This window comes from Urtica dioica, chromosome 11 (assembly GCF_054948205.1).
Source record: "Urtica dioica subsp. dioica isolate 48M chromosome 11, U.dioica_male_clone48M_v1_H2, whole genome shotgun sequence".
NCBI lineage: Eukaryota > Viridiplantae > Streptophyta > Magnoliopsida > Rosales > Urticaceae > Urtica > Urtica dioica.
In genome coordinates, this window is record NC_142766.1 from 16,557,525 (window position 1) to 16,584,797 (window position 27,273).

The 27,273-nt window shown below is 34.7% G+C and overlaps 2 protein-coding genes and 1 long non-coding RNA gene across 4 annotated transcripts; 2 read left to right on the top strand and 1 right to left on the bottom strand.

The window, feature by feature from the left end:
• The first annotated feature begins 6,125 nt into the window (after positions 1–6,125).
• On the top strand, positions 6,126–7,682 carry LOC149381735 (uncharacterized). Its single transcript, XM_089629992.1, has 2 exons — positions 6,126–7,210; positions 7,298–7,682. Exons 1-2 carry the CDS (start codon positions 6,331–6,333, stop codon positions 7,585–7,587), a joined length of 1,170 nt encoding a protein of 389 aa, XP_089486118.1. The 5' UTR covers positions 6,126–6,330; the 3' UTR covers positions 7,588–7,682.
• A 5,343-nt stretch (positions 7,683–13,025) lies between these two features.
• Positions 13,026–15,304, bottom strand: LOC149381736 (zinc finger (CCCH-type) family protein). Of its 2 annotated transcripts, none has more exons than XM_089600738.1 (2): positions 15,012–15,304; positions 13,026–14,607 (listed from the first exon to the last, which is right to left on the bottom strand). In XM_089600738.1, exon 2 carries the CDS (start codon positions 14,592–14,594, stop codon positions 13,356–13,358), a length of 1,239 nt encoding a protein of 412 aa, XP_089456864.1. In that variant the 5' UTR covers positions 14,595–14,607; positions 15,012–15,304; the 3' UTR covers positions 13,026–13,355. The 2 variants fall into 2 exon arrangements, with proteins under 2 accessions (XP_089456864.1, XP_089456865.1); XM_089600739.1 differs by lacking the exon at positions 15,012–15,304 and adding an exon at positions 14,881–14,976.
• Positions 15,305–24,594: 9,290 nt separating this feature from the next.
• Positions 24,595–26,075, top strand: LOC149381737 (uncharacterized). The gene is made up of 3 exons (XR_016293861.1): positions 24,595–25,184; positions 25,581–25,644; positions 25,798–26,075. It is a non-coding gene; the product is annotated as an uncharacterized LOC149381737 (long non-coding RNA).
• The last annotated feature ends 1,198 nt before the right edge of the window (positions 26,076–27,273 follow it).

Below are 27,273 nucleotides of genomic sequence, written 5' to 3' on the forward strand. Positions count from 1 at the left end.
AAAACAATCGTATGTTTATTTATTAATAAGCAGGTTAGTCGTGGATATATCTACCGATATCAGTTATCCAAATGTTCCAATTTACTTATATCTTTTTCCAAGATACAACATATTTATAATTGATGATATCTTAATCCTTCTCAAGATTGATATGCTATTTTAGCCATACAATTAATCATACGGTCATTAACGGTCCATTAAGTATATAGTCATATTTACAGTTTCACATTGCTATATAACCAATGTTTCATAAATTATAGTTAAATAGTCACGTCCAAGTATTTACACACGTAAATTGACATAGATACTCCACCATTTTATTTCAATACAAAGGCAAACCGTCAGGTCATATTTGTGGTTATTTACCTAAAATTTACGAAACGTTTGTTATATAGTAATTTCAAACGTTTTAGTTGACTAGTTACCTAATTTTTTTTAATCATATATATTAAATTATTGGGTCCATTAGGTATATAGCCAATTTCAAGGTTTGACATTTCGTAAAAAGCCAACGTTTTAATCTCTTCTTGTTTTTTTGTCTCTTTTTCTCATTTTTTTAACGTTGGTTATTTACCTAAGATTTACGAAACATTGGCTATTTAGCAATGTCAAACTATAAATGTGATTATTTATCTAATGGACCATTTTTTTTTATCATTTTTACAACTATTTCCACTATTATTTACAGGTATTTACAACTGATTACATTATTATTTACAACTATTTACAACAACATATCTGAAAGATATAAACGTAATAATATTTACACTAATATTTACAACTCAATATAACACATAACATGTACCAAATCTGTAAATCTATAACCATATATTTTATTAATACGTCAATACTACAGTCGAAAGTTTAGACTAGCGATCGTCACGTACACCCCCATGGCAATAGCCTCCACTACGTTCTTGGCCACCGACGTAACCTCCACCACCTCCGCGCCCCCATGACCATAACCTCCACCTTTGCCACCTCTGTATCCTCATTCGCCGACTACGCCTCCACTACAGCGGGACGAAGATTAATAGAAAAAACACAAAAAAATACAAACAAAGAATAAAGAAAACCCATTGAACGTTTCTCGCCTTTGGAAAGCATCCATTTCATCTCCACCTTCGTTAGATACGGCGAAGAATGGGAGAGGACGACGAGCGTTCTCTGGCCAACGACGTAACTAACGAGCACCACCGTCTCCGAGATCCGACTAGAACCACTGAATTTGGCCACAGTCTGAAAGTAAGAAGAAAGAACATCACCATGTAGAAATTGGAGCACTAAAATGATGGATCTGAAAACAAAAAATCAGCCTTCAAATAAGAAGAAAGAGCACCACCGTAGCTCATGGAGCGTGGCCGCTGGAAAATGAGCAAAGACTGGAGAAACAAGAGAGGAGCACCTTGAGAGGATGACAAGCGTGAGAAGGGATTTCGTTAATCCCTCCGGGTCGGAGCCACGCACTCGGTCAAACTAGGCGTGGCATCCAAATCCCAGGAGGGGAGCGTCGGCGTTCATTTGTTTGAAAGAAGGAAAATTAGGGTTTTCAATAGAGAGAGAAAGAGAAACCGATCTCTTTGTTTTTTATCTTCCTGTAAATATATGTCTAGGTGACTTAAATGAAATTGAATAAAAAAAAAACAAATTCAAATTTGAAATGAAATTCCGAAATTAAAACGAGGGGTAAATTATGAATGCATAAAATACCATGATTGGGTAACTTTATCTTTATATCTATTTATCTGATATTTATGAAATGTTAATTGTATGATAATGTCAAACATTTAAGTTGATTATTTTTTGTAAATTATTCACATATTTGAGTATCTGTTTTCGAAACGGACAAATGGAGATTCTGAAAATTTTAAAGTAATATCAAATTTTTACTGATGTGGCACTTTCATGCATTAGAGTTGCTCATGGCATAAAATAAGTGATCAAAGATAAAATAATTTAAATTTGATATAAGAAACTAAGGTGTTTTTCATATGCTTTACAAGTGCCCAATGATGAGCCATAGTCATTACGAAACCCAAAAATTATCGGCCAATTCAATTACTCGTTCGATTCAAAACAAATAATTGTGTCAACAAAAATAAAGACAAAGTAAATCAGAGGAGCAAAGACGGCACTTTCGAGTGCTTTCGAGACATATGCTTTGTTTAGAGATTCTTCAACGTATCCACTCACAGAGCAATCACAAGTGTAATTTGTAATATAATATTTGCAGCTTTACTGAGGTTGTTTGTCGGTTCATAATTATAGTACGAAAAATAACACATATATATCTTGTATTTTATTGAACTGTCGAGTTTAACTTTTTATTTTTAAAAATGTCGAATCCATATCATCTGTTGAACTAAAATGACGAATTTATACTCTAAAATAGATAACAGTGTCACAAATCTCAGTTTCATTAATATTAACTCTTATATAAAAAAGCCGAATCAAATCCAAATCAGTACCCTAACTTTCAAATTCTCAATTTTGAAATAAAAATAGCCTTAAAGTGAAATTAAATAATAAAATTCATATCTCCCAAAAGATGATTTCATTCCGTGTTCAAATTACAACTCTGAATCCTGAATTCTCTGTTCGAATCTGTGATTTTGATGACTATCAACTGTCGATTTTCACTCATTTACCTCTTTTTTTACTCTTCGCGATTAAGAGACTCTTGTTTATTTTTTAGTTTTTAAATAAATCACATATATTGCGCGAATAAATACAGATAATTGGTGTTTACATATTTATATTATCGTCAACGTAAATGAAGTGTCAATAAAAATTATATAAAAAGAAGATTCGTGGCATTGTTTTCTATTTCAATGTACAATTTCGTCATTTTAGTTAAACAGATGATATGAACTCGACATTTTTGAAAATCAAATGTTAAACTCGATATTTGACTAAAACACAAAATATATATGTATCATTTTTTCTTTATAATATCATTTCTTGTGTTGGAATCAATGTTCAAAATATTGACGATATATCATGATATATCGCCGATATATTGGTACCAAGCGTCTCCGTAAAAAAATGGCTATATAACGTTTAGTTTTACAAAATCTCGTATATATCGAGATATATCGACGATATCGTCAAAATATCGCGATATTTTAAGAGTTATAATTATAACTAAAAAAATAGACCGAAATTGAAAAGAAAAAAAATGGTCCAAATTCGGATTAAAACTTAAAAACAAAATAATTTTAAATGGGCTTATTTCAGGCCTAATATTAGACAAAGTCTAAGCCCGCGAAAATTACGTTCCAGTTTATGGTTTAATGTTAATGCACTCTGTAGCTTTATATAAGATCTGATTTTTTTTTTTTTTTTTTTTTTTTTTTTAGATGTAGGAATTTCTCATTTGCCTTCTCCCTTTCATTCCTTGCTAATACAACCTCAGTTTTTTTTTTCTTTTCTTTTTTTAAAGTACATGTACTTACAGGCATATCAATATTTGTGTATAATGAATCCTCCTATTGTCCCATATATATATGGTAATTATATAGGATATATTTTATACAGTTTATAAATTCCACCAGTAATAATCTATATACATATATTTATAATACATATACGAATTATGATATGGATTATCACTTTTCTAACAAACTGCAAATACAATTTATATTTTTGTACATATACGTATAATAGATTCTATATATATAATATATATATATATATATATATATTTATTTAAATTTTCCCACATTATATTGGCAATATTCATTTATATATGTATATTTATCACAATCAAATTATATACATTTGTAAAAGAAAAAATCATACTTTTGAATATATATAACTTATTATAATTTTAATTTGTAAAAACTTTTAAAATTGTAGATTGTAATAAAATAAAGATAATTTATTTTTATATAGAAAAAGTGTATTACTTATCTAATCGGAAAATATATTTATGTTTTATTTATTTTATAATCTTATCTATAGAGAAAATAATTTGAATAAATTTCCCAAAACTATGGCTGAAATTAGATCGGTTCGTTTCGATTTTGGATATTAAACATATGCTAAAGTTTTTTGTTTTTCAATCTTTGGACCAATAATCGAACTGATTTGGTCAATAGCCAAAATTCGATTATCATAATAATTTGTTATCTGATACTTTAAAAACCAATATCATTTTCCAAGCCATAATTTAAAGTTTTGTCGGCCAATTTCTTTATAAAAAAAAAATCAATTAATTAATTTCAAAACTAGTTATCCAGATCCAATTTTTGAAAATTGTTTGAAAAATCGTTAACCGTCACTAATTTTTTTATTCACTTCATAAAAATATGCACAATTTGATATATTAAACAATATATAAGAAATATAAGTAATATTAATCAATTTCAATTATTAGGTTGTTCAATTTTTTTAAAAAAATTAAAATTTATTAGGTTGTTCCAAATTTAGTTAGTGATGTTTAAAATGTATGTTCGATTTTGAAACCGAGTTTAGGACTATAAAATATTTTAGGCTGTTCAAACTTCAAAGAATAATTTTGGACACTTTTAGTAGTATGACTAATGAGCAATGTCCATTTTAAGCTTAAATATATTTTCTTTACATTTCTTTTCATTTTTTCTTTCTTTCCCTATGTTTTTTTTTCTCTCTCTTGGTCTCCATGTCCTCTTTCTCTAACTTCTCTATGTTCTTTTTTCGTTTTCTCTATTTTTCTTTTAAATATTTTTTCTTTAAGATGTTTCGTAATAAAATGAGGAAAAGAGACAAAAATAAAACACAAGGGTGAAAGAGAAATTTCATTTTGGATGTACTAGTAGAAGTGTCCAAAACTACGTTTTGGTGTATTTTGGTCAAAGTACCGAAACCACTGCTACTAGTGGCCAAATTCCTTTTTATATTAGAGATTTGGGTCTATTATTTTATTTTAGATGTAGAAATAATTGAATATACTTGAATTTTTAATACAAAATTATCACTAACTAAGCCATTGTGAACTTCAATCAGGCCATAATTTATAAAATGTTAAACAAATAGCCAAATGCCAAACGTTGACCATATACAAATATCATAGTTTTGTTTGGGTTAGAAATTTAGAGCGTCCAACTTTTATACGACCGAGAATGTTTGAACCCCACCTTCAACATAATATCATCAATTTAAAATCCTCAATCAGATAAATTCATGATCGCCCCTTTATAAAATTTTATCTAGCCTGCCTATTATGAATGCTGAGTAAACATAGTATTTATCGTAGCGTGATCAAAGTAAAAGCTTAAAAGAGTCATGAATTGGCTGTGCTCATCTTCCAAGCAAAAATTGAGCCAATGTAGACTTACGGCGTGGTAGGATCTTAATTTTACAGTTTTTATTTTTAGTGGTTTTTTTGTTATTCCAATTTTAAAAACCCAAGTCCCAAGCAAAAAGTGAGACTGGAATCTGCGACACTGGAAACAGAAACGGTCGGGCTGGGAACATTGCATGAGCTTGGTGGGCCTGATTGTGGGCCCAACAAATGACCCGCAAGACTTTAACACAGATCTCTCTCTCTCTCTCTCTCTCTCTCTCTCTCTTTTGTTGAGAAAATCTCTCTCTCTCCCGTTTGAACAATTTGCACCAAAAGGTCAGTAAGCGAAAGAATTTGGTCAGGGCACAGAGATCATCAGCCCTGACATACCAAACCTCTTTTGTGTCTCTTGACTCATGTGCTCATTTGACACATCGTACTTGTTCACTCTTGACTCTTGATTAGCCTAAAATTGAAAGAAAAATCATCACCATCGATATGCATGGTTTATATTTATGTAGAATATTAATCGTCGAACACAATCTCTTTCTGCGTGTGACGCTTCTACTTCTAGTTCGTGGTCGACAATTTGACAACCGTGACGAATCGCTGACGTCACGGCTATAGGACCCCTCTAGACATGGCCTTTCTTTTTCCGTCCAGACACTGCACAGAAACTATAAGAAATTGACTTCACAAAGCGTGTGTGTATTTTGAGACATTAATAATTGTCATCTTCTTGTTCACACACACTTTTTCACATTTACATATTCAAATCCCAAAGCCCGCCAATCTCAGGAATATGATCTAACCTATCATGTCTACGTATATCAATAGTGTGGGGGGTCCAAAAATTCCCTAAACAAATATTTGAATTTCCTTTATACATCTATCTCTACAGCTTTATTTTCTTTTTCTTTAATTCCCCTTTTCCCCTTTCGTTTTGAACCGTTCCTTTCAATATTTCTCTCGCCAAATTGAAAAATAAAAAATCCCACAATTCTCTAATTCCCTCTCAAACTGATCCCAAAAAAAAAAAGCATTCCTCATTCAAAACCTCATCAATGAAGCTACTATCTTCCACATTTTCTTCATCATCGTCGTGGTCGTCCTCTTCGACGATCTCGACATCCTCGCCGTTCGATTCCAAAAGCGTAACCGCCAGCTGTCTCGCCGGAATATTCCGGCGGATTCTCTGCTCCGGGAGTCTCCCGACTCACCCCTCCGATCACGTCACCGAACAAGGCTCAGCTTCCGGAAAGTGCTTCCACAAATTCGACGAGAAAGCCTCGAGCCGCGAGGCGGGGCCCGGGCTCGTGGCAAGACTGATGGGCCTCGACTCGATGCCTGAGACCGACTTTCGGGTCTCGATTTCGCGGAGCCGCTCCATGGGCTCCGCCGATCGGGACCGGGCCCGAGACTCGCGCCACACTAGAGTCAAGTCCTCGGCTTCGTTCCGGGAGCTCCCGACGTTTCTTGCGCTCGAAGACACGGAGTTTCTCGTGCTCAGCTTCGAGAGCGCGAGCGATCGAGGAAAGGAGTCCAAATTGAAGCAGAGAAGAAGAGTGAGAGAGAAGAAAGAAGATTTTGAAAAGTCAAAGAAGGTGTTGAGGGACTTGAACGGGAAAGAGATGACTAAGAGAAGAAACTCCATCGATCACAAGCGTCTTTGCAATGAAGAACAAGATCCAACATTTAACTTGGCTCCCAAGAAACACCTACGCCAATTACATTATGTTGGCTCGGAATTGAACCCCAACGGTGTTGAACCGAGATTGAAGAAGAAAAAAAAGAAGAATAAGAAGAAGAAGAAGAAGAACATGGAAGTGAATGCTCAAGAAGCTAAGATTCTAGAACCCGTGGAGCTAAAATCCGAAGATTTAAGCCCGGTTTCAGTTCTAGACTCTGGTCAATTCCTTGTTGATCCCAAAGTTCCTATATCGGGTAATTAGTCCTGCCTTTAAATGATTTTTGTATTTTATTTTACTACATATAGTTTGGTCTAATTGTCTTTATTCTCTACGGAAGCAGAGTGTGATTCAAGTTCAAGAAGGAAACTTTCCCTAGAGGCGCCACCGAGCCCGAGAAGAGACGACAATTTGATTGGAACAAAGGAATTGAATCGAGAGATCAGCCGAGAAAATTCAAACATGTTGGACGAGATTTGGCGGGCGAGCGAGGTTGAGTTGGTCGGAGCAAGTTGGGCTCGGAAATGGGACTTCGGTTCTGAAGATTTTCGAGGCGTCGGCGAGGAATTGGAGGCGCTAATAGTTGGCCACTTGATTGACGAGCTTGTACATCAATTTCATTCTCCAACTTAGAATTTGTGGCATTAATTTTTCTACTAACTTTTCTTTTTGTACATTAAACTTTCAATTTGGACCGACGAATAATAAATTGAGATAATTTTACTTTTGCTGCGTATATTAATATCACATAAAAAGGTGGTTACATTACCATATTGTGTGGTTGGTATATCTAATTACTCGGAACAATCCTTTTTTTTCTCTATAGATTAAATTGCGTAGTTCATCAAATCAAACACTGGAATATTTAAAATAGCATGATTAAAAAATGAGGACAAGGCCATTATTGAAAGGAATCCTAGTACATGGTAGGCTTTGTTTAAAGTAGCCACCAGAAGGGGAAAAAAATAAAAGCATTACCCTGAGACGCACTATTTGATTTCTGTCAATAAATAAATAGAGGAAAACTATTTGAAAATACTACCTTGGATGGATAGTTTTGCCGCCTAATATTGTGCTTATTAGGAAAAGAAATTTCTTATACTTAAGACTATCTAAATTCTAAAACTTCAAATTTAGAATTTTCTTCCTCTAATGATAAAAACACAAAAATTATAAAATTCTATATTTGATGCAGCTTTTAAACCAAATAAATAGTGTTGCACCAAATTTGATATAACGTTGTTCATTTGGAATAGTATCATTCGAGTAAAAAGTAAATTTGGTGTCAAAATTACACTAAATTTTGTGTTAACACTGGAGATACTCTTACGGTTGAAGTTGAAGTTATTTACCAAGCTTTTGAAAAATTGGATTGTTGCACACAATATTATCATATTTCTAACTGTAGCATAAAGTCATCTCCTTTAACTAAAAAATAAAGTATTCGGAGATGAGATTGAGTATTCGAGTTTGAGACCACAGAACAAAAATTGACAAATCGACAATTTGACAACTTTTGCTTTATTTACTTGTTTATTGTTATTCTAGAGGCCTTTCGGACTCAAATACCACTTTTAGATCTAAGCCAACAATGAGTGATAAAAGTTTAATAAAGAAGAGGCAAATAACTTTTACTTTTATCCCTCCAATTTGGCCCAATTGGGAATTATAGAACCGATTACATTGAATCTTCGTCTTCTTTTGAAGGCCGAAAGCGATACTCAGAACTCTAGAAATTGGGAACCACGCAAATTCATTTTTGCCTAGGCGTTAAAGTAAAAAAAATTCCACGCATATTCATTTTTGCCTAGGCGTTAAAAAAAAAAAAAAAAAAAAGGTTGGAATATTGGGTGTTATCATGCGGCCATATAATTAGTTTCTCAAATTTGTACAGATGTGACCTTTGAAATATCTCGATGAAAAAGAAATTTGAAACAAATTAAATTATCCGTTGAAATTGTAACTAATATTTCATAATTTACCAATAACTAATAAGCATGAAGCTGACGGCTACACGTATAATCTATTGGTAAATCTTGGGTTTTTGTCTTTCTATTTATTAACATGATATTTTTTAAATTCAAAAATAGGTTTGAATTAATTACAAAATTTAATACATTTTAGAAAAAAAAAAAAAAAAAAGCCACTTTTAAAAGGAACAATTTTTTTCTTTAATTCATATTGATTCTGCATATTTGAAATTTATTTCAATGTATATTCTATGTCTTCATGGTTTTTGTCGAGTCTGGTGAACAAGAACACCCACTTTTATTTGAATTCACGTGAAATTATAAATTTCGTAGTGTTAATAGATAATTTTTATCATTAACTAAAGGATTATTGTTGTCCATATGCATTAATGTATGCGCATATATTTTTCTATTGTAAACAGGTGGATATACCCAAGTTTTAAAATGTTGACAAAAATGCAAAAATATGTGAGCTTCGTCGCAAAAAATAGTTATTTAAAAGCATAAATGTTGCACTGTTTTTGTCACTTACTCGAAGAAAATCGGAGAAAAGAACAAATAAAATGATTTTTGGGAGAGGGAAAAAATTGTTAACGACCTCCAGAACGCCGGTGAGTTTCGGCGACTACCCATCCTGGCGCTGTCGTTTCGGCGAGCTGAAGCCATAGGAAGAGTAGAGGTAAAAAAAAATATCTAGATCTGACCATATACGATTTTGGTTTAAATAAATCAAATCCGAAAAATTCGTAGTCGGATAGTTGTGTTATCGACAAAGTAAGGTCGAAAAATTCAGTTAAATGCTGCAATGATAAAGCATGAATAAATGAACTTCGTTGAAATGAACTCGCGGTTTGAGTGTGCTGGTGAAAGTGGCCATTCTCATATAATAAATGAGACACTTGCTTATGCAACTTGTCGTTCTCTTCCATCAACAACTTATTCATCGCAGTCAGCTTCTTATTCACCGCTTGAAGCTGCGAGGCCTCTTAATTTCCTCTGCTTCTCTAGGCATCAGAAGCCAAAAAACAAAAAGATAAGGTTTAATAATGATTAAAGATAAAAGAGCAACAAATTTGGTTGTACCACCGCTCGCACGGCCTCAAGTATGTCACATATATAGTAACCTGCGTCGGCTAGGGTTCCGGCGAGGAGGTGGAAGAGGGAGAGTTGGAATTGGGGGTATGAGGATGGTGACGTGGGGAGAGAGGAAATTCATGTTTTTTGTTTTGTTTTTAATTAAAAAAAAATGGACGAGGGTAAAATAGGAATTTGACAAATATATTTAGTCAAAAGTCAACAAAATATATTTGCATCATTAATAGTTTTTGAAGGGATAAATATGTTAATAACACAAATCTGAAGGTATAAACATGACATTTCTATAAATAAAAAAAGTATAAACGCATCATTTCGATAAAACACAAGACATACAAGTGATATTTTCCCTGATAATTTTTTTCAACTGTACAATACTGTTAAGCTATTACAAATGAAAATGATCATCGTAGTCTGGTCAACGTATCAACATAGAGAAGTTGTAGGTTAAATATGTCGGACCCAAACTCCACAAGGGTGGGACCAACTTTTTTTCCTTGCGGTGATAGACTATGAATATCACATCTCTATTATAAAATACTTTGATTTTTTTTTTTTTTTTTTTTTTTTGCATATATTACCATTGGCAATAACTTAATAATACCATTCGTGCCACTTTTTACTAGGGATGAAAATTTTGTGTTCGTGTCGTGTTAAGCGTGTTTACAAAAATAATCGTGAGAACCAAAATTGACTATTTAGTAATCATGTTTGAAGTCTACATCCAAATCCGAACATTATTTTTTTTACAAATCCATATCCTTTTAAATTAAACCATTTGATAGTCATGTTCAATGGTTTAATTTAAACGGATATGGATTTGTAAAAAAATAATGTTCGGATTTGGATCAATGGTTAATTTACTTGTGTTTTCATCGTTTTTTAGACTCAAATGATTGCGATTATCATCAATGGAAAAAAATTTGGTTTACTTAGGAAGATAAAAATATCACACACATAGTTATAAGAAGATAAAAATACAAAAAAAATACTATCATCTATCACAAAAAGAAATAATAAAATCTCGGCGAGGACAAGAACGACGAGCCAAAAAATGACGGAAAGAACGGAGATGGTCGAAAGCAACGGCGAGAGCGGCAATAACCAAAAGCACTAACGAGACGAGATCTTGGCGTTCTTGCGGCCTTGAAGGATCGATGGTCGATGGGTACTAAAGTAATCTTTTTTCAAGAAGCAACTGAAGAAGACTATTGAAAAACACATGTAAAGAAAAATGAAAATGAAAAACAAAAACGAGTAGAAAAGACAAATAGTTTTATCCAAACAGGAAATATGAAAAACAAAGAAGTAACTTTTTTTTATAGGAATTTTTGTATAATAAAAAAATGAATTCAAAATTTAAGAGATGAAATAAAATACTACAATTGAAATATAATATTTTCAATTATTGAATTATAAATTAAATAAAATTGAATATCATCCATCAAAATTGAATAAAATTCATTATAACTTATTATTGTAATATTACATTTGATGCTAACATTTACATTCGATATAGAAATTAAATATTCATGATAAATAAAAATGCATAGATGTCAATATTAATTGACTAGATTGATCTATATTTGTTATTTTTTCGATGACAATACAAAATATATTATTCAAAAGTTATGACTCGTGAAATCAATTGGTTATGGCTCTTTAAATTAAACAGAATATTGAATATCATTCTTTAAAATTTTATCAACAAGTTTTTACGTTGTCATTAAGATGAACTCTCAAATTTGGGTTTGATGTTGGTGAAGCTCTCCCACATAGCAATAGAATCCGGTAGCCTTTTCCCTCGAGTGAAGAAACAGGTTCAGTTGTAGTCATGGTCTCGAATTCCCAACAAATCCTTTGGCATGGTAATCAGTTTGTTCTTCTCGCTGATAAGTTTTGTTAACTTGTGCACCAATTTAGCTACGTCTATGGCACAACAAAGCTAAAACTCGTGAAAAAAAGTAGGGAATTCAAGTGGTCGGGAAGGTCAAGCTTACGCGCCACAACACCAAGGGGTTATCTTCTTATTCGATCGCTTGGCTAACGATCGTTGGCAGAATGGTCACATCTTCAAAAATATCATATCCCATCTGCAAATTTGACCTCCCATTGTCGATTGTCGGCGAAATACTTCCACTTCCACTTCAGCTCTCTCAATAGCTAATCCAGTCGGCCAGGAGCACATCCGTAATGTTCACTTTGGTTCCCCCCTTCTCAATTCTCATCAGCCGTAATGGATCGCAACCATAAACTGCCCAAAACAAAGTGGTGTGTCACGAGTAATCCTCGACAACAGTGGCTAATGGTAGACTGTTACCGCTATTGCGCCTACCATTGCTTAACGAAAATTACACTTCCGTTTGGCACAAATATTCCTTCCGAGGCTTAGTGGTAACGGTATTACCATTAAGTTTAATGGAAATTTTAATTTATGGTATATTAAATAAAAAAATAAAAAATTATTTTTAAATAGGAAATGAAATGGATTAATATGTTAAACATGAATGGTCATGTTTTGGAAGTTTACATCAAAGTCATTAACAAGGTCAATGTTTACAAATGTTTCTTAAACGTGGTCTTCTTGTTGACACCGATCTTTGTAATTGTTCAATGCCTCCACTATTTTGGGTTAAACTTTACTTTCGATCGTCAATGATGCGACTCGAGCTGCTAAATGCGGCTTCGGACGAAACCTTTGAAACCGGGATCGAATGTATATCTCGGACCATCTTAGACAATATTGAGAACATGTTTTCATGTTGCCTCTACCATGTCAGCAAGTTGAGCTCGTCTTGGTTCAATAGTAATATGGTTCAATAGTAATTTTACACCTCCATCAAAGTAGATGCGGAGGGTTTTAACACCCAGCAAAAGCATGTCCTTTAACAAATTAAAAAAACTCCTCAAGAATAACTGCCAAATAATACAAATTACTGTCATTTGTAAACATTCTCGTCGAAATGATAAAGCATTCTAATTTTTTAGATTTAAACAAGAGGCACAAATACGAACAGATGTATACAAGAAATCTAATCAATCAGAAATTGAGGAGTTCTTTTCCACATAATCAAAAGTCTCAGTTTACAATAATGAAATTAATCGTATGACCACCAAATGACTACAGCCTATAGACTCGTTAACTAAAAAAACTCGGTTATAATTTATTACTCAGGGGGAGCGAAAAGAAATAAATCCAACTCCTCTCTAGTTTCTTCCCCGCTCGTATGTTCTCAACAATATAATATATCTCAATATAAGAATTATTTTGTAAATGACACGTCATCCCCAACCTCAAGAAGAAACAGTTGATTTCTTCTTTCTTTTTTATTTTAATTAAGCGACTATTTGCTCCTGCTCGATGTACATCTGCTCCAGCCAAGCCGGGATGATCTCCGGCGACGCTCCGTCGTCGAATCGGATTCCGAACGTCCCAAGAGTGTTCATCGGCTGCGTATCGAGCACAAGAGACTGAACCCACGACACGTCCGGTTCCTCCTCCGCCGCGTAGCTCCCTATTCCGCCGCCTCTGAGCCCAAACGACGCCGACTTTCTCAGCTCCTTCATATGCTCACCCCAGTCCGGCGAGCCCCGACGGAAGGAATTCCCCGTCGGCGACGAAAACCTCTCGACAAAGCTCTGGCTCCTGTTCGCAAAAGCCGCGGCGCGTGAGCTCAGCGGATAGCTCTGGCGCGTGGGGGACTCCAACGGCGGGGACGGTACGGCAGAGCCTGTGGAGGCAAAGAGCGGCCGAAGCTCCTCCTTCCTGTGCGCGAAGAAGCACACGCGCCGGTGGCAAGCCGCGTCATCTTTGCAGAGGCGCGTGCGGTACTGCGCCGGGTGGAGCCAGCACTCGAAGATCCCGTGCGCGTACTCGCACGCGTCTCCGCTGTGACACGCGCCTTTCCGAAACTCCGGGCACGGGACGCAGCTGTAGTGGAACTTCCGCGGGTCGCGGCGACGCGCGTTCTCTCCGGGGTGGACGAAGGGACACTCCGTCCAGTCGTGCGAGTAGGCGCGTGAGCACGGCTTCACCTTGAAGCTGTACATCCTGAACTCGTCCGTACCGTACAACCCGTTCTTCATGTCCGGCAGCGAAGGATATTCCTTCCGAATATTCCTCTCCCACCGACGCGCCACCAGATCCGCGGCGCGTTTCCCGCTCTTATCCACCGCGTTTGCGTCCGCCGAGGCGTTCAGCAGAAGCTCCACCACCTCCGCCGCGGATTCCGACCCTCCCGCCGCGGCGCAGTGAAGCGCCGTCGCGCCGTCGGACGCCGATGCGAGATTGACGTCCACGCGCCGTGTGCTGATCAGGTGTTCGAGCACTGTTTTGCTGCCGTACATGGCGGCGATCATCGCCGGAGTTCGTTCCTCGAACGACATCGTTTTCGAGCCAATTTTCCGTCCGTACCAGAGGCTCGGCTCGTTGACTGCGTCATCGGCCGCGGATTCGAACGCCGGGAGGTTGTCCGACGCAGCGTGTTCCAGAAGCTCCGAGAAGCTTCGGCCGTGGTTCTTTCCTTCTTCGCCGTCTTTCATCGCCGGAGATTTTCTCTTCGCACCACTGCACATGGAAATCTCGTTCCTATACATACATACGTATAACGTATTTATATATATTAGAAAATCATTCAACGGTTTCGGTTTCGCAAGCCACGAAACGATCGATTATTTGTGTAAAGGTGACAGAGATAAAGGCTTTTTAGCTGTGTAACGCACTTAATATTATTAATAATACATTATCATACGATCATAAAAAGAAGGTAGCTATAACGGGAAATCTGTTGTATGTATATTGAAACCTGTGTCACATATCATACGAAACCAAATAACGGGAAACAAAAAAAAAAAAAACTACCTTTAAATACAGAACGAAAAGATGTAATTTCAGGTATATGCGAAATTTAACTTAGTTGAGTTTACATGATCATTAGTTATGCAATTTCATTTCATCAAAGAATCTGAGGACACGTAGTGCTTTTAGTTTACCTTTAGAGAGAGAGAGAGAGATAGAGAGAGAGAGAGAAAGGTGGAAGCTGGGTCATAAACCCGGCCAGAGATTTTTATTTTAACTTGCACGAGTCACGACTCATTCACGACCAGAGCTAATCCATTAAAGACACTGACTTTTCTTTTCTCTTGTCGTATTATTTTTCCCTCGCTTTTAATGGCGTTCCATAAATTATATTTTAATATTTGGTTTCGGGAGTCAAAAAGACGAGCCTTTTGAAAGCATTACCCACTCTACAATGCATCCTCCGTCACCGTCTTTACATCCTTTTCATTTTATGAATTTATTTTTCTGAATTATTGTGGCGTGCGCAAATGAAATGTAAATTCAGCGAAATGAATGCCAAATGAGAGAGAAGATCTTCTTATGTGCCAAGTTTTCAGAAAGGCACGTGTCAAAATCTAGGTGACGGGCTCACCAAAGGGCATTCTAGTCGAGACTCTGGGTTTACAAGCTTTGCGCGTTTTTGGCCTTTTTTCCTGATGACGTGGACGAGTCACCACCGTTAAGCCGTTATTTAGTACTACTTTTCTATCCGAAAGTAGTTCATGCTTCATACTTTCACAGTTTTTTTTTTCGTACTAAATATCAAGTGCTTGTACAGTAACAAAACATCATTGAGATAAATTAAAATAATAATTATATTTGTTGGATAATTAATCAGAAATTGAAAAAAAAAAAATTCAATAAGTACTAAGCTAATTCTGGTTAGGGTATATCATTTTCATAAATATTATTTACACGACATTAATTAAGATCTAGGTCTAGACCTAAATCTAAGTCTTCTCTTTCTCTCGCTCCAACCCGCGGAGATCCCTACGGTGTTGTGAGATGAAAACATAACTTGTGTTTTTGGGCAGCGAACCAACGGAGATTGGACACATGCAAATTTATCCGGTCGAAGTTGTGTCATTGTCCTCCGGGGGCTCTTTTCTCTGTGACTCGACAACTTTGAGGCGGTGTTGGCAGGCATAACATGGTGGTGAATGGTGATGTCGACATGCGGAGTCTTTGACATCGTTGGAGCTCGTCCTCGCCTTCTTTATCAAATTAGGGGTTCTATGTCAACTTCTTAATAAATTAGTGTTTGATCATATACTAATTCACTTAGATAGGACTACAATCAAACAGCAAACGGAATAGATAACAGAATTATTGACAAAGTAAAATATTACTTCATGTACCATGATTAAATGGGTACATATATTAATGCTACTGACAGACCCAAGGAAGGAACATATGTGGACCCATATTTTACGACAATGATATAGTTAAACTTGTATGATTATAACATTGCAATGCATTAACCCCCAAACATCTGGCTTGAGTTGCTCTACCTCCCGCCTGTGAGGCCTCCTCCTGCGTGAATACATGAGTTCAAGCCCCGCAAACGCAATTTGCAAATTCACTAAAATCTGAGCTTAAAATCTTTTATGTAATTAAATATACAATGTATGAATGAAAAGAAATAATAAAAAAAAATATTGCAATACATTAGTAACATTTTTAGTAGGACTATAAATATTATAATTATTTGAGTTTTTATATATATTGACAATGTGAATAGAGTTGCATATATTATGTAGATTAACTATTTTTCTTGTTATTGTGTTAATTATTGTTATTATTACCATTAATGAGATTAACTATCAGATTAATCATTATTCTTGTTAATGTTAATAAGATTAAATACGAGATTAGGTATGTTCTTGTTACAGTTAATAAAATTAACTATTGTCCATGTAACATTTAGTAAGATTAATTATTGTTCTTTTTACTATTAAAAGTATTATAACTATGGGATTAACTATTATTTTTGTCACTTTTAATAAGATTAACTATTGTTTTTATTACTTTTAATAAAATTAACTGATAAAATTATATGAAAGTTAATATTATTTACTCTGAAAGTTACTAACATTAATTATTAAGGGTATTATTAGAATTTTAAAATACTATTTTAACAAATTAGCTAGTTTCATAAATATGTTAATAGTTTTGCTACAATTTTAAAATTGGAGTATTGTTGGGGCTAGTTACTTAGTCCACCCTAAAAAAAATAGAAATAGTTGAAATTATTATTTTGTAATAAAATAGAACACTCTTTTCTTTCTTAAGAAAAAAAAACCTAAGGGTCTTCCTCTAAAACCGCCGCCACCACTCCCTTCTGGAGTTTCGGAAGCTCAACATGGCTCCAATCTCGGAGGGGGCAAAGCGCTGCTCTTTTATTTGTATACCACCATTTTTTTCTTTTGTTTCGCAAATCTAGTTGTCTTTCAATCGTCTTTTTCGGCGACTTCTCTCCCTTTTGAACCGAAGATATTATGATGTTGGCGTTCAGACGTCCAGAAGGGTGGAGAGATTTGCTAGTTTGGTTCGACTGTCCTAGGCGAGGAGGGTCTAAGATAGGTAGCCAGGATGCGACATAAAAGGTGTTGGTTTTGGACTTTTACATTTTTTATTTCGTGCCTAGTTGTGTGTATTGTTGTTTTGTTTGCTTATTTTTGTTTTTGTATTCTTAGCTCTGTGGTACTGGTTAAGTCTTTATTTTGTGGTTGGTTATTCTTAGTTTGACTTTGATGGGAGACAGATAATTAACCGTCAACTCTCATCCCGGTTGTGGTTTCCTGTTAGATTTCGTCTATACAAGTTGTAGAGTTATCTTCCTCATGATCATCAAACTTCAATTGAATTGATCTTTCCACCAATCATTTGCGGTACTTTGAAGGAGCCTTATGAGTGCTTGAAGTTTAATGTGTTTTTCCTTCTTCACTTTGTCGGAAGCTTGCACAAAACGAACAATTACCTACACTTAGTGTTAAATTCATTCCGACTCAAGTTCATTTTGTATAATGTTAGATGTCATCCTCGGGAGGTATTTTACCATATGTCTAATGGAAATCTCACACAATTTTCTAAAAAAAAATGTAATAAAATATCTTCTAACATTATGCTCCACGATTATATTTATACAAAAATCATGAACCTAAGATATAACGATATTGATTATTTTTTTTCGCATATATTCGTACTCAGATTGAACATGCAATTATTATTATTATTATTATTAATATTATGATAAAAGAATATGATAAGGATGGTTTCTATAAATTTTCTGGTGTTGTCTGCAGAGGTTACAAACTCGTATAGTGATATTACATTTTTAATGGCCTACACATAAAAAGTCCACATTGGAGTGCAATGTCATTTATTGTCCTAGTACTCCCTAACTACTTGTTTTCATGAAACATAAAATAAATGTCAATAATATTTATTTTTGAAAACTAATATATTATTTGGCATGTGATTCCTAGTTTGGTTTGATAATTTTTCTATACCAATTGTATGCTATTATATGAGATCTTGTTGGATCTTGTTTCCCATTTTCATAGTACTATTTTTTAAACGGCATAAAATCAAATTTCTATAAAATGATTCCAAATATTACTTCCGTACTCGAAAAAATTGGAATCCTTCTTTCAATCTCAGTTATTACCTTTTACTAGGGCTCACTCATTCTATGCTATCTTGAACTAATTCAATTATGACATAGTTAAGATTTCGCTTCATTTAAATAACAATATGAAATACACATTTTAAGCTAAGTTTGACCATGTTCAATTTTACTATTTTTTCATTGTTATATCACTTTTTTTATAAATAAATAAATAAGGTCACCAAGTTTTTATCATTCTTTTTTTAATATATAAATTGGGTACTTGAATAAAAAAAATGCAGATTATATATAACATTTTGTTTGCAATGTGCAACGTAGCAAACTAGGTAATTCCATTATATATATATATATATATATATATATATATATATATATATATATATATATATATATATTTATGCAAATCATTATATTAAAAAATAAATGAAATTCTTATCCCATTGGGTTATAGATTCCTTTGTTTAATTTGTTTAGGTTTATCCTCTTTGAACTCTTATCATGTATTTGTTTTTTTCCTTTTCTTTTTTCGGAAACTCTTACCAAGTATTTATCACATACACAATATATTTTGGTTAACAATATAGCTAGTAAATCCATTAAAAGTATATATACTTCATTGCCCGAAGTGAGAGATGTATGGTAAAAAATAATATATAACTATATAAGTCTAACATTTGTTTATCGCATGGAATTTTTTTCATAAATGTAAATAATAATGAGATATTTCAAGAATAAATAGTTACCTTAATAAAAATGTAAGTTTATGGAGTATCAATTGAGTTATTTATCACGAACCGTGAGTCCTTCTTATTCAAATCTTTCAAATAGTAATAGGCTTATATGTATTGGGATATTTCAAAGTAAATTTGTTTAATTGCGATCATTGGCCATCATTTTACACACACACAAAATATATATACTTATACACTGATTATATTCTCTCTTTTTTCACCAAACTTAACAATTTAATTTCAGGATAAATATGTAGAGCAAACATTTAAATATATACACGCTACTAAAAGGTCAATCATTCTAGTTACAAATACACATTATTATATGTGAATTCCATTGTTGCCAAATGTTGCACTAGTTTTATATACAAATTGTTTATAATAATAAAACCGATTTTGGTGCTTAAAGCCTGCTATAGATAAAAATAAAAATAAAAAAAAACTCTCATTAAGAATACCAACTTTTTTTTTTTAATATAACCAACTTTTTTTTAAGATGTCCATTTGCATTTTGAATCGAATTTGTTCATGACTACTTTATTTATACACACCACACCAGGTCCATGATCATGCCACAGACGGGTTAAATAAATAATAAAATGTTAGGTTTTCCTCCTAGAACAAATATATTTAGGATACAAGGATCAGCCTGACCTAATGAATATGGCCACTAATGAATCAAGACTTTTCCATATATATATATATATATATATATATATATATATCATGATAAACTTAATAATGAAATAAAAAAATAAAAAAGTGAAGGTCTTCAATTCCCACCATCAGCTCGGAAGTCCAAGACAAAGACAAACGACAATTTCAATATTAAATAGATAACACTTGTGTAGTAATTTTTTTTTTTTTTTTTACCTTCTACTTTCCTGAGTTGAAAAGTAATTATCTATCTCTCTTTTTTTTTTTTTTTTTGGGCACAAAAACGTATATCTACACTCAGACACAGTGAAGCCGGTTTCTTTAAGAGAATCATAGCCATGTAGAGCGACAACACAACGACGGAGATGGAGGAGCGAATATGAGATGAGAGAATGGAGAGATGACAAGTCAGCGAAAGCAAACTGTTTTTTGTCTTTCTGTGGAGGGAAAATTAAAAGCGAGTGGGACCCACCGAGATGGTAAAAACGAACTAATGTTGCCAACAAAGATAAGGTTAGGTGGGACCCGCGAAAGCGATCCAATAAAATTTGGAGCAATTTGATGTCGTTTTTCCGTGGAAAAACAGGCATTCATTTACTCTCTCTCAGCCATCACTTTCGTGGCTGTGTCGATCAACATTAAAATGTTGGAAAAACTAGAATGGACGGCGTCTTTGTTTGATATTACCAGTACCACTATCTATTATTAATATTTTTTTTTTCTTGAGAATCTATGGAAGTTGAATTTGAATACACATAAAGGATCATTGCAGAATTTTAATATGAAGCACTGTCTTGCGGAGGAAATAAGAGCCTATAGTCAATGTCTTCCTTTCTCTTATTATTTTCGTTTATTTATTTCCCACCTCTACAGATTCCAGACTTGATATAAGTCTTCTCTAGTATATTTATATTAATAAACTTCTCTAGTGTATAAATTGGTAAATTATCGATATCTGGATTAACGCTCAAAGCATAATGACAATAAATAATTGGTCTTAAATAATACAAAGCATGCTCGTATCACAATTGTCCGACGCCCCCATTCACCCGATGCCCGATTATCACTTGTCAGTAAGTATTCTGTAATAATACATGTTTGTCATTACTTATTCTAGACTTTAAGCAAGATCTAAATAAAAATATTGAGGAGCTTATCAGTAGAAAAAAAAATTACATAAATTATAAAATAATAAATTGAAAAATGTCTATGACTAGCGTAAGATAAATATATCAATTGTATACCAAATACACACTGTTTTTACTGATTTCTTTTTTATTTCGAAAATTAACTTTTAGTCAATAGCGTGATTTAATGCTCCCAATTATTGACTATTTTTAAACCTTGGAAATAAATTAGATAAGAGAAGAGAGCAAAACAAACGTCAATTTTTGTGCCAAGACAACATTAATACGACCACTTCTAAACATGGACCCTGGCCATATGGGATCCCGCGGGACACCGTTTCCCGTATTTTTTGTACCATATGGAAAATGGAAAAAACCATATTATGAAATATGGTACCGGGACTTTTGTCCCAGAACCATCCGGGAAATGGGACGGAACTGAGATCCCCGTTTAGCACCATTTAGTACCATATTTTTAAAATTGTATTTTTTTTAATTGAAAATATATGAATTTTTATTTATTTTTAAATGTATTCATGATTAAAATAAAAAAATAAAAAATAAATATGGGAAATATGGGAATCCCGGAACCGCGAAATATGTTACCGGGAATTCCCGGTACCGAGGAAAATGGTTCCGGGATTTCCCGGTATCATTTTTTACGGTTCTGGGAGTCCCATTTCCCGCAAAATATGGGACGGGACCAGGGGATCCTATTTCCCGGGTTCCATATGGCCACTCGAGTCAATTCAACATTGGTTTTATTTTAGGAACCTCTAACACTCCAGTCAATTTAACATTGATTTTATTTTAGGGAAATAGGCGGATCTATTATCATTTACAAATTTATTTTTTATAATCAATCAACGTGATAATTTAGTCAATTTTATTAGCGGATCAGTGTACAAATACTCTTTTGTCATCCCTTTATTTATTTTTTCTTTCTTTTCTCTCGTTTTCCCTCTCTCCTTTTCAACTCCCATTCTCTGGGTAAACGCAACGCACCCAAAAATTAGTGAGTGAGTCTGAAATGGTGGTCAGTCTGAGACTAACTTCTCTAACCTCCTTCTTATTTTTGTCAACCATCTCCGGCCGTGTCCTCCAAGTCCGCAGTTCTTCAACCGAGTATCGGCTCTAAGGACGGAGGCTGAGACCGAGAGCCTCGTGGATTCCGGGCAGAGGACCGTGCCGCCTCGCTCGAAGAATTTCAATTTGGTACCTTGACGTCATCGACGCCGCCGAGCTCGCTGATTATGAAGAAACTTCGGCTCAGCGACGAGTCGGAGCGGAATCAAGCCATGAACCGACCATTAACGTCGGCGCAGAGACCCTCTACCACTCAAGTCAATTCAACATTGGCTTTATTAGGGAAATAGACAGATCTATTATCATTTACAAATCCATTTTTTCATAATCAATCAAAGGGATAATTTGATCAATTTGATTAGTGAGTCTAACACGCCAATACTCTTTTGTCATCCTTTTATTTTGGAAAATGCATTTTTGGCCCCTCGACTATGTCGCCTCTAACAAGTTGCTCACTGCTAAAAAAAAAACTTCATTTTTATCCCTTCGTCATAGTCACAGTTTCACATTTTGGTCCTTCTGGTACTTATGTCATCAAAATAAACGGGATATGACCATGTGCCTACCATGTGTTGCAAGAAAGGGTATATTGGTAATTTTGGTTTTAAAATGTAAAATATAAAAACAAAAATCATATGGCCATGTTTATTTCTTCATTTGAAAACTGTTTTTGACTTTTCTAACTTGAACAATTTTATGAAAAAATTGAATTGACTGTTTGTTTGATGATTCTCAAAATACAACTCAAAAAGTTTTCAAACTGTTTTCTATTTTAGTGAAAAAAATCATAAACCAGTTTTTAGGTGTTTTCTAATTTTTTCACTCAACTTTTTTAATTTTTTTTTCTTTTTTTTTAATATATCCTCTTGACATTTCCTTCTATCCTATCAACATCATTTCATTTTCCTCACTTTTGATTACCGAATTTGTTTTCGTTTCCTGGAAAACTTAAGTTTTACAATTATGGCAAACTTTAAACAATCGCAACTCCATTTTACAAACTATTAATTGGTCGTGATCCTCTCATTGAACACATGAGTTTTCACTATTTTTAGTCAACATTAGGTATCAAAATTTGATATTTGTTGTATTGACTACAAATACAAACGGTGTTTTCCGATCAACTTGTGAACAATCATCATTACTAAAGGTACGACCATTATATTCGCAGCAAAGACTTTTAATTAGTATATATCTCGACGCCTAATTCTTATGTGAATTATTACACTACAATTACAAAAAAAAAAACTGAAATCCTTACCAAACAATTATTTAAAAACAACTGCAAAAAAATTTTATACTACAACTATATAAAAACAAAAACAGAAAACAAAAAAAGTTTGAGTGAACTACCTCTCTCGTGAACAAACAAAAAAAAAGGTTTCTCAAAACCGTAAAACCATGTCCAATTCGAACACAACAATTCGTCCACAAAAATCAAGCCCAATCACAACAATCAGCCGACACCAACCAACAACCTTCTCTGCCAAGTCCGCGATGGCTGAACCCAAATCGCACATTCGGTTCCCTCTGACGGTGCATTTTGAGGCGGTTTGGCTTTTATGTAGCTGTCGCCGCCACCGCCGATGACGCTAGGTCCGGGATGGATCTCTCTCGAATTAATCTCTCTCGCTTCTCTCACTCCTAGCTAAATCAGGTCGTGCTTTGATCGGAGGAGGAATTGGAAAAACGCTCGTCTCATGCTTGTTTCTCCGTCGATATTGGTCCTCGAAAAGTTATGACTCGGTGAGTAATTGTTTTTGGATTTTTAAGATAATTTTTAAATGAAATATCTCGTTTTGGTTTCCAATTGTTTTGGGCTCATCATCGAATGGGTTTCGTCTGTGGGAGATTGTGAATCCCGGATCCACTGATTTCTGTTTGGAGTTTCAACTGAGAGACGATACTATGTTGTATTTTCAGGTGCATGATTGTCGTAGTTCTTTGGGTGTTTATAAAATGGTCACACCTTCTGAATCGAGTAAGATTTTGGGATATTGGGGTTTCTCTGCAATAAAGAGTTCTCTCAGAGGCGAAGGAGCTCGTCGGTGGCGCTAGACTTGCATAGGAAGACGACCATGTATCTTTTTTAGGGCTGATTTTTTATGTTTGTAAAAGATCTGTAAATAATGAACTTAAAACAATGGCACGATTCAATTTCATGAATGTGTGTTTATGTATAAATGTGTATATATATCTGTGTGGGCGTGAGTGCGTGCGTGCGAGGACTTTTTAATCTTTTTATTTTGTTTTTTTAGCATTTTAAAAATAAGTTGTATAAGGGCATTACCATAATTTCATTTTTTGAACCATCATGTGATAGTCGCACGACAATTTTACGTTTATTTTGATGATAAAAATAACAGAAGGATTAAATGAGAAATTGTAATAATGACGAATAAAAATATAATATTTTTTTTAGGAGTAACTTTTTACTAGTCACAAAGTCGAGAGACCAAAAATATCATTTATCATTTTTTTCTTCTTTCTCCCATTTACCGCTCTCTTTTCCCACTCTACTCTCACTGTAAAGCCAACGTACCCAAAAGTTTGTGGGTGAGTCTGAGTCTCTAACCTCTCTCTTCTTTCTGTCGTCCGTCTCCGGCCGTGTCCTCCGGCGGCACCAACGGAGTCCGCAGTTCTTCAGCCGAGTATTGGCTCTAAGCACGGAGGCTGAGACCGCGAGCCTCGTGGATTCGGGGCAGAGGATCCGAGTCCAGGACCGTGCCGTTACGCCTCGCTCGAAGAATTTCAGCTTGCTTCCTGGACGTCATCGACGCCGCCGAGCTCGCTGATTATGAAGAAACCCCGACTCAGCGACGAGTCGGAGCGGAATCAAGCCATGAACCGACCTTTAATCGTCGGCGCAGAGACCCGTGTCAAACAATCCGATGGTTTCGGGATTGAGACTGCCGGAGAGAGAGTCAGATTTCGGCGCCGGAGCTTGTGAGCTAGTACCGAGCGGCTTTGGCAGAGTTGACCTTCAATTTGGAGCCGATAATTACGAACCTGACTATCATCGCCGGAGAGGACGTCAACGCTGCGAATGCGATCACCTCATCAATCTGCGCCAATATTATCGAGCTGAATGAGGTTTTTTGTGGAACTTCCTTTCTTTCTGGCCTTTATTTTGTGATAAAGGAAGATATTGGATTTTTTGTATTCATTTTATTATATATTTATTGTACATGTGAAGTTCATATCAATAGAATTTTTCTTGGTTATGTAGAATCCCTGGCTGTTTTGTTGCAAAGAAAGTTAGAAGTTATTCTTTTTTTTTTAGTTATTTAATTTTTATTTTGTTCTGAAAGTAATCATTGTGCTTGTGAGTAATATCGATGCAAACACCAAATTGGCGTGTTCAGGGTGATTAAGTAACAATCATAATGTTCAAGTTGATTGTATGTATTTGAGATGGCCAGTGAAGATTATTCAATTTGATATGTCTGGTAAATATGTTTATAGTTTGGATTCTGTTTTTTTTTTTAGGATTATTTGAACGTGAAATTCAAGGAGACCGGTCACGACTCACAACAATATTTATTTCCCTCAGGTGAGATGCTATTTATGTATCATGATGCTTTAATTTAGACTCGTTTGACTTGTACTTGGAATTCAAGTATACCAAATGCTCAGCGTTAAATTTCAGTGGTTTATTCGGTATACGGATTTTCTTATGCAATTTATACCGTACTCTTTTATAAAGAAAGAAGCTCATCCAAGACCGCCCCGATCGCGACCGCGGTCGTGAACGCCACCGTGTGGATGTAAGATAGATATGCAAAATCATATGGAGAATATGATAGAGGTAAAAAGGCATGCAGATTCAATGCCAAAATCATCTGTTCGCAATGAATCAATCGTTTCCGTTTTAGTTCAACGTCGGAGTCTTGTGTAAATCCCGTTACTCATTGCAATACCTATTGGAATATGAATTTCTAGATATATGTATTCAGACTATTATCATTTGATTACTAGTACTACACCTTGTAAAAAATATTTTAAAGGTTTTGTAAAAAATAAATAAATAAATAAAAGTGTGAATCGTATCATTTGTTAATATATCAACAAATTATGTCATTTTTTGATATACATGTCAACAAATCATTTCATTTGTTAACATACATGTCAACAAATCTTGTCGTTTGTTGACATATATGTCAACAAAGTATGTCATTTTTTTTAATCACTCACAAATTATATCTTTCAAAATCACCTTTTTAACACTATTAGAGTTAAAAATATCATATATATATATATATATATATATATATATATATATATATATATATAGGGAAATGGCCACAACTAGTAGTGATTTGGAAAGTTTGGACCAAAATGTTGTGGTACATGTTTTTGGACAATTATACTACCAATCTGAGGAGAGATAAATCTTTGTTACCCTATTTGCCATTTAATTTTTAATTTTGTTCATTTTAATCCAAAACTTGCTCATAAAGCCAAAAAAGCTCTCACCTCTCACAGCTCTCTCTCTCTCTCCCTCCTCTGTTTTTCTCTCTCGTTCATTTTGACATACAAAAAAAGCTTACCTTTTTATGTTGGTCGTCCTCGCTCACCACCGACGAGCTCGAGCGCGTGAGCACATGAGGATGAACCTTGTTGAGATTCAGCACATGGCTTTGTTTCTAAATCACGACGTTGTTCATGGCGGCGATCCGGCGGTGATCCGGCGATCCGGCGGTGATCCGGCGATCCGGCGGTGATCCGGCGACCGATCTCGAACCAAGAGCTTCAGCGATTTCAACCAATCGGAGAATCCTTCTCGAGTCTGTGTCGTTCTGGGTTTGTTGGTGCCATTACCCGCCGTCTCTGTGTTGTTTGTTGCTGGGTTTGTTTGTGTGTTGTTCTTCATGTTTTTGGACATTTGAGTTTTTTTCGCGTTCTTGAATTGTAGATATACATGTCTACAATCTCTGAAATTGTAGACTGTCCCCGTCATACGTCGTTATTGTAATTGTAGATATACATGTCTACAATTCTTGTAATTGTAGACATATAGGTCTACACTTTCAACAGTTGTAGACTAATAAGTCTACAACAGCTGAAGGTGTAGACCTATATGTCTACAATTACAAGAATTGTAGACATGTATATCTACAATTGGTGTAATTGTAGATATACATGTATACAAATAGTCTCATTGTAGATATTATAAGTCTAC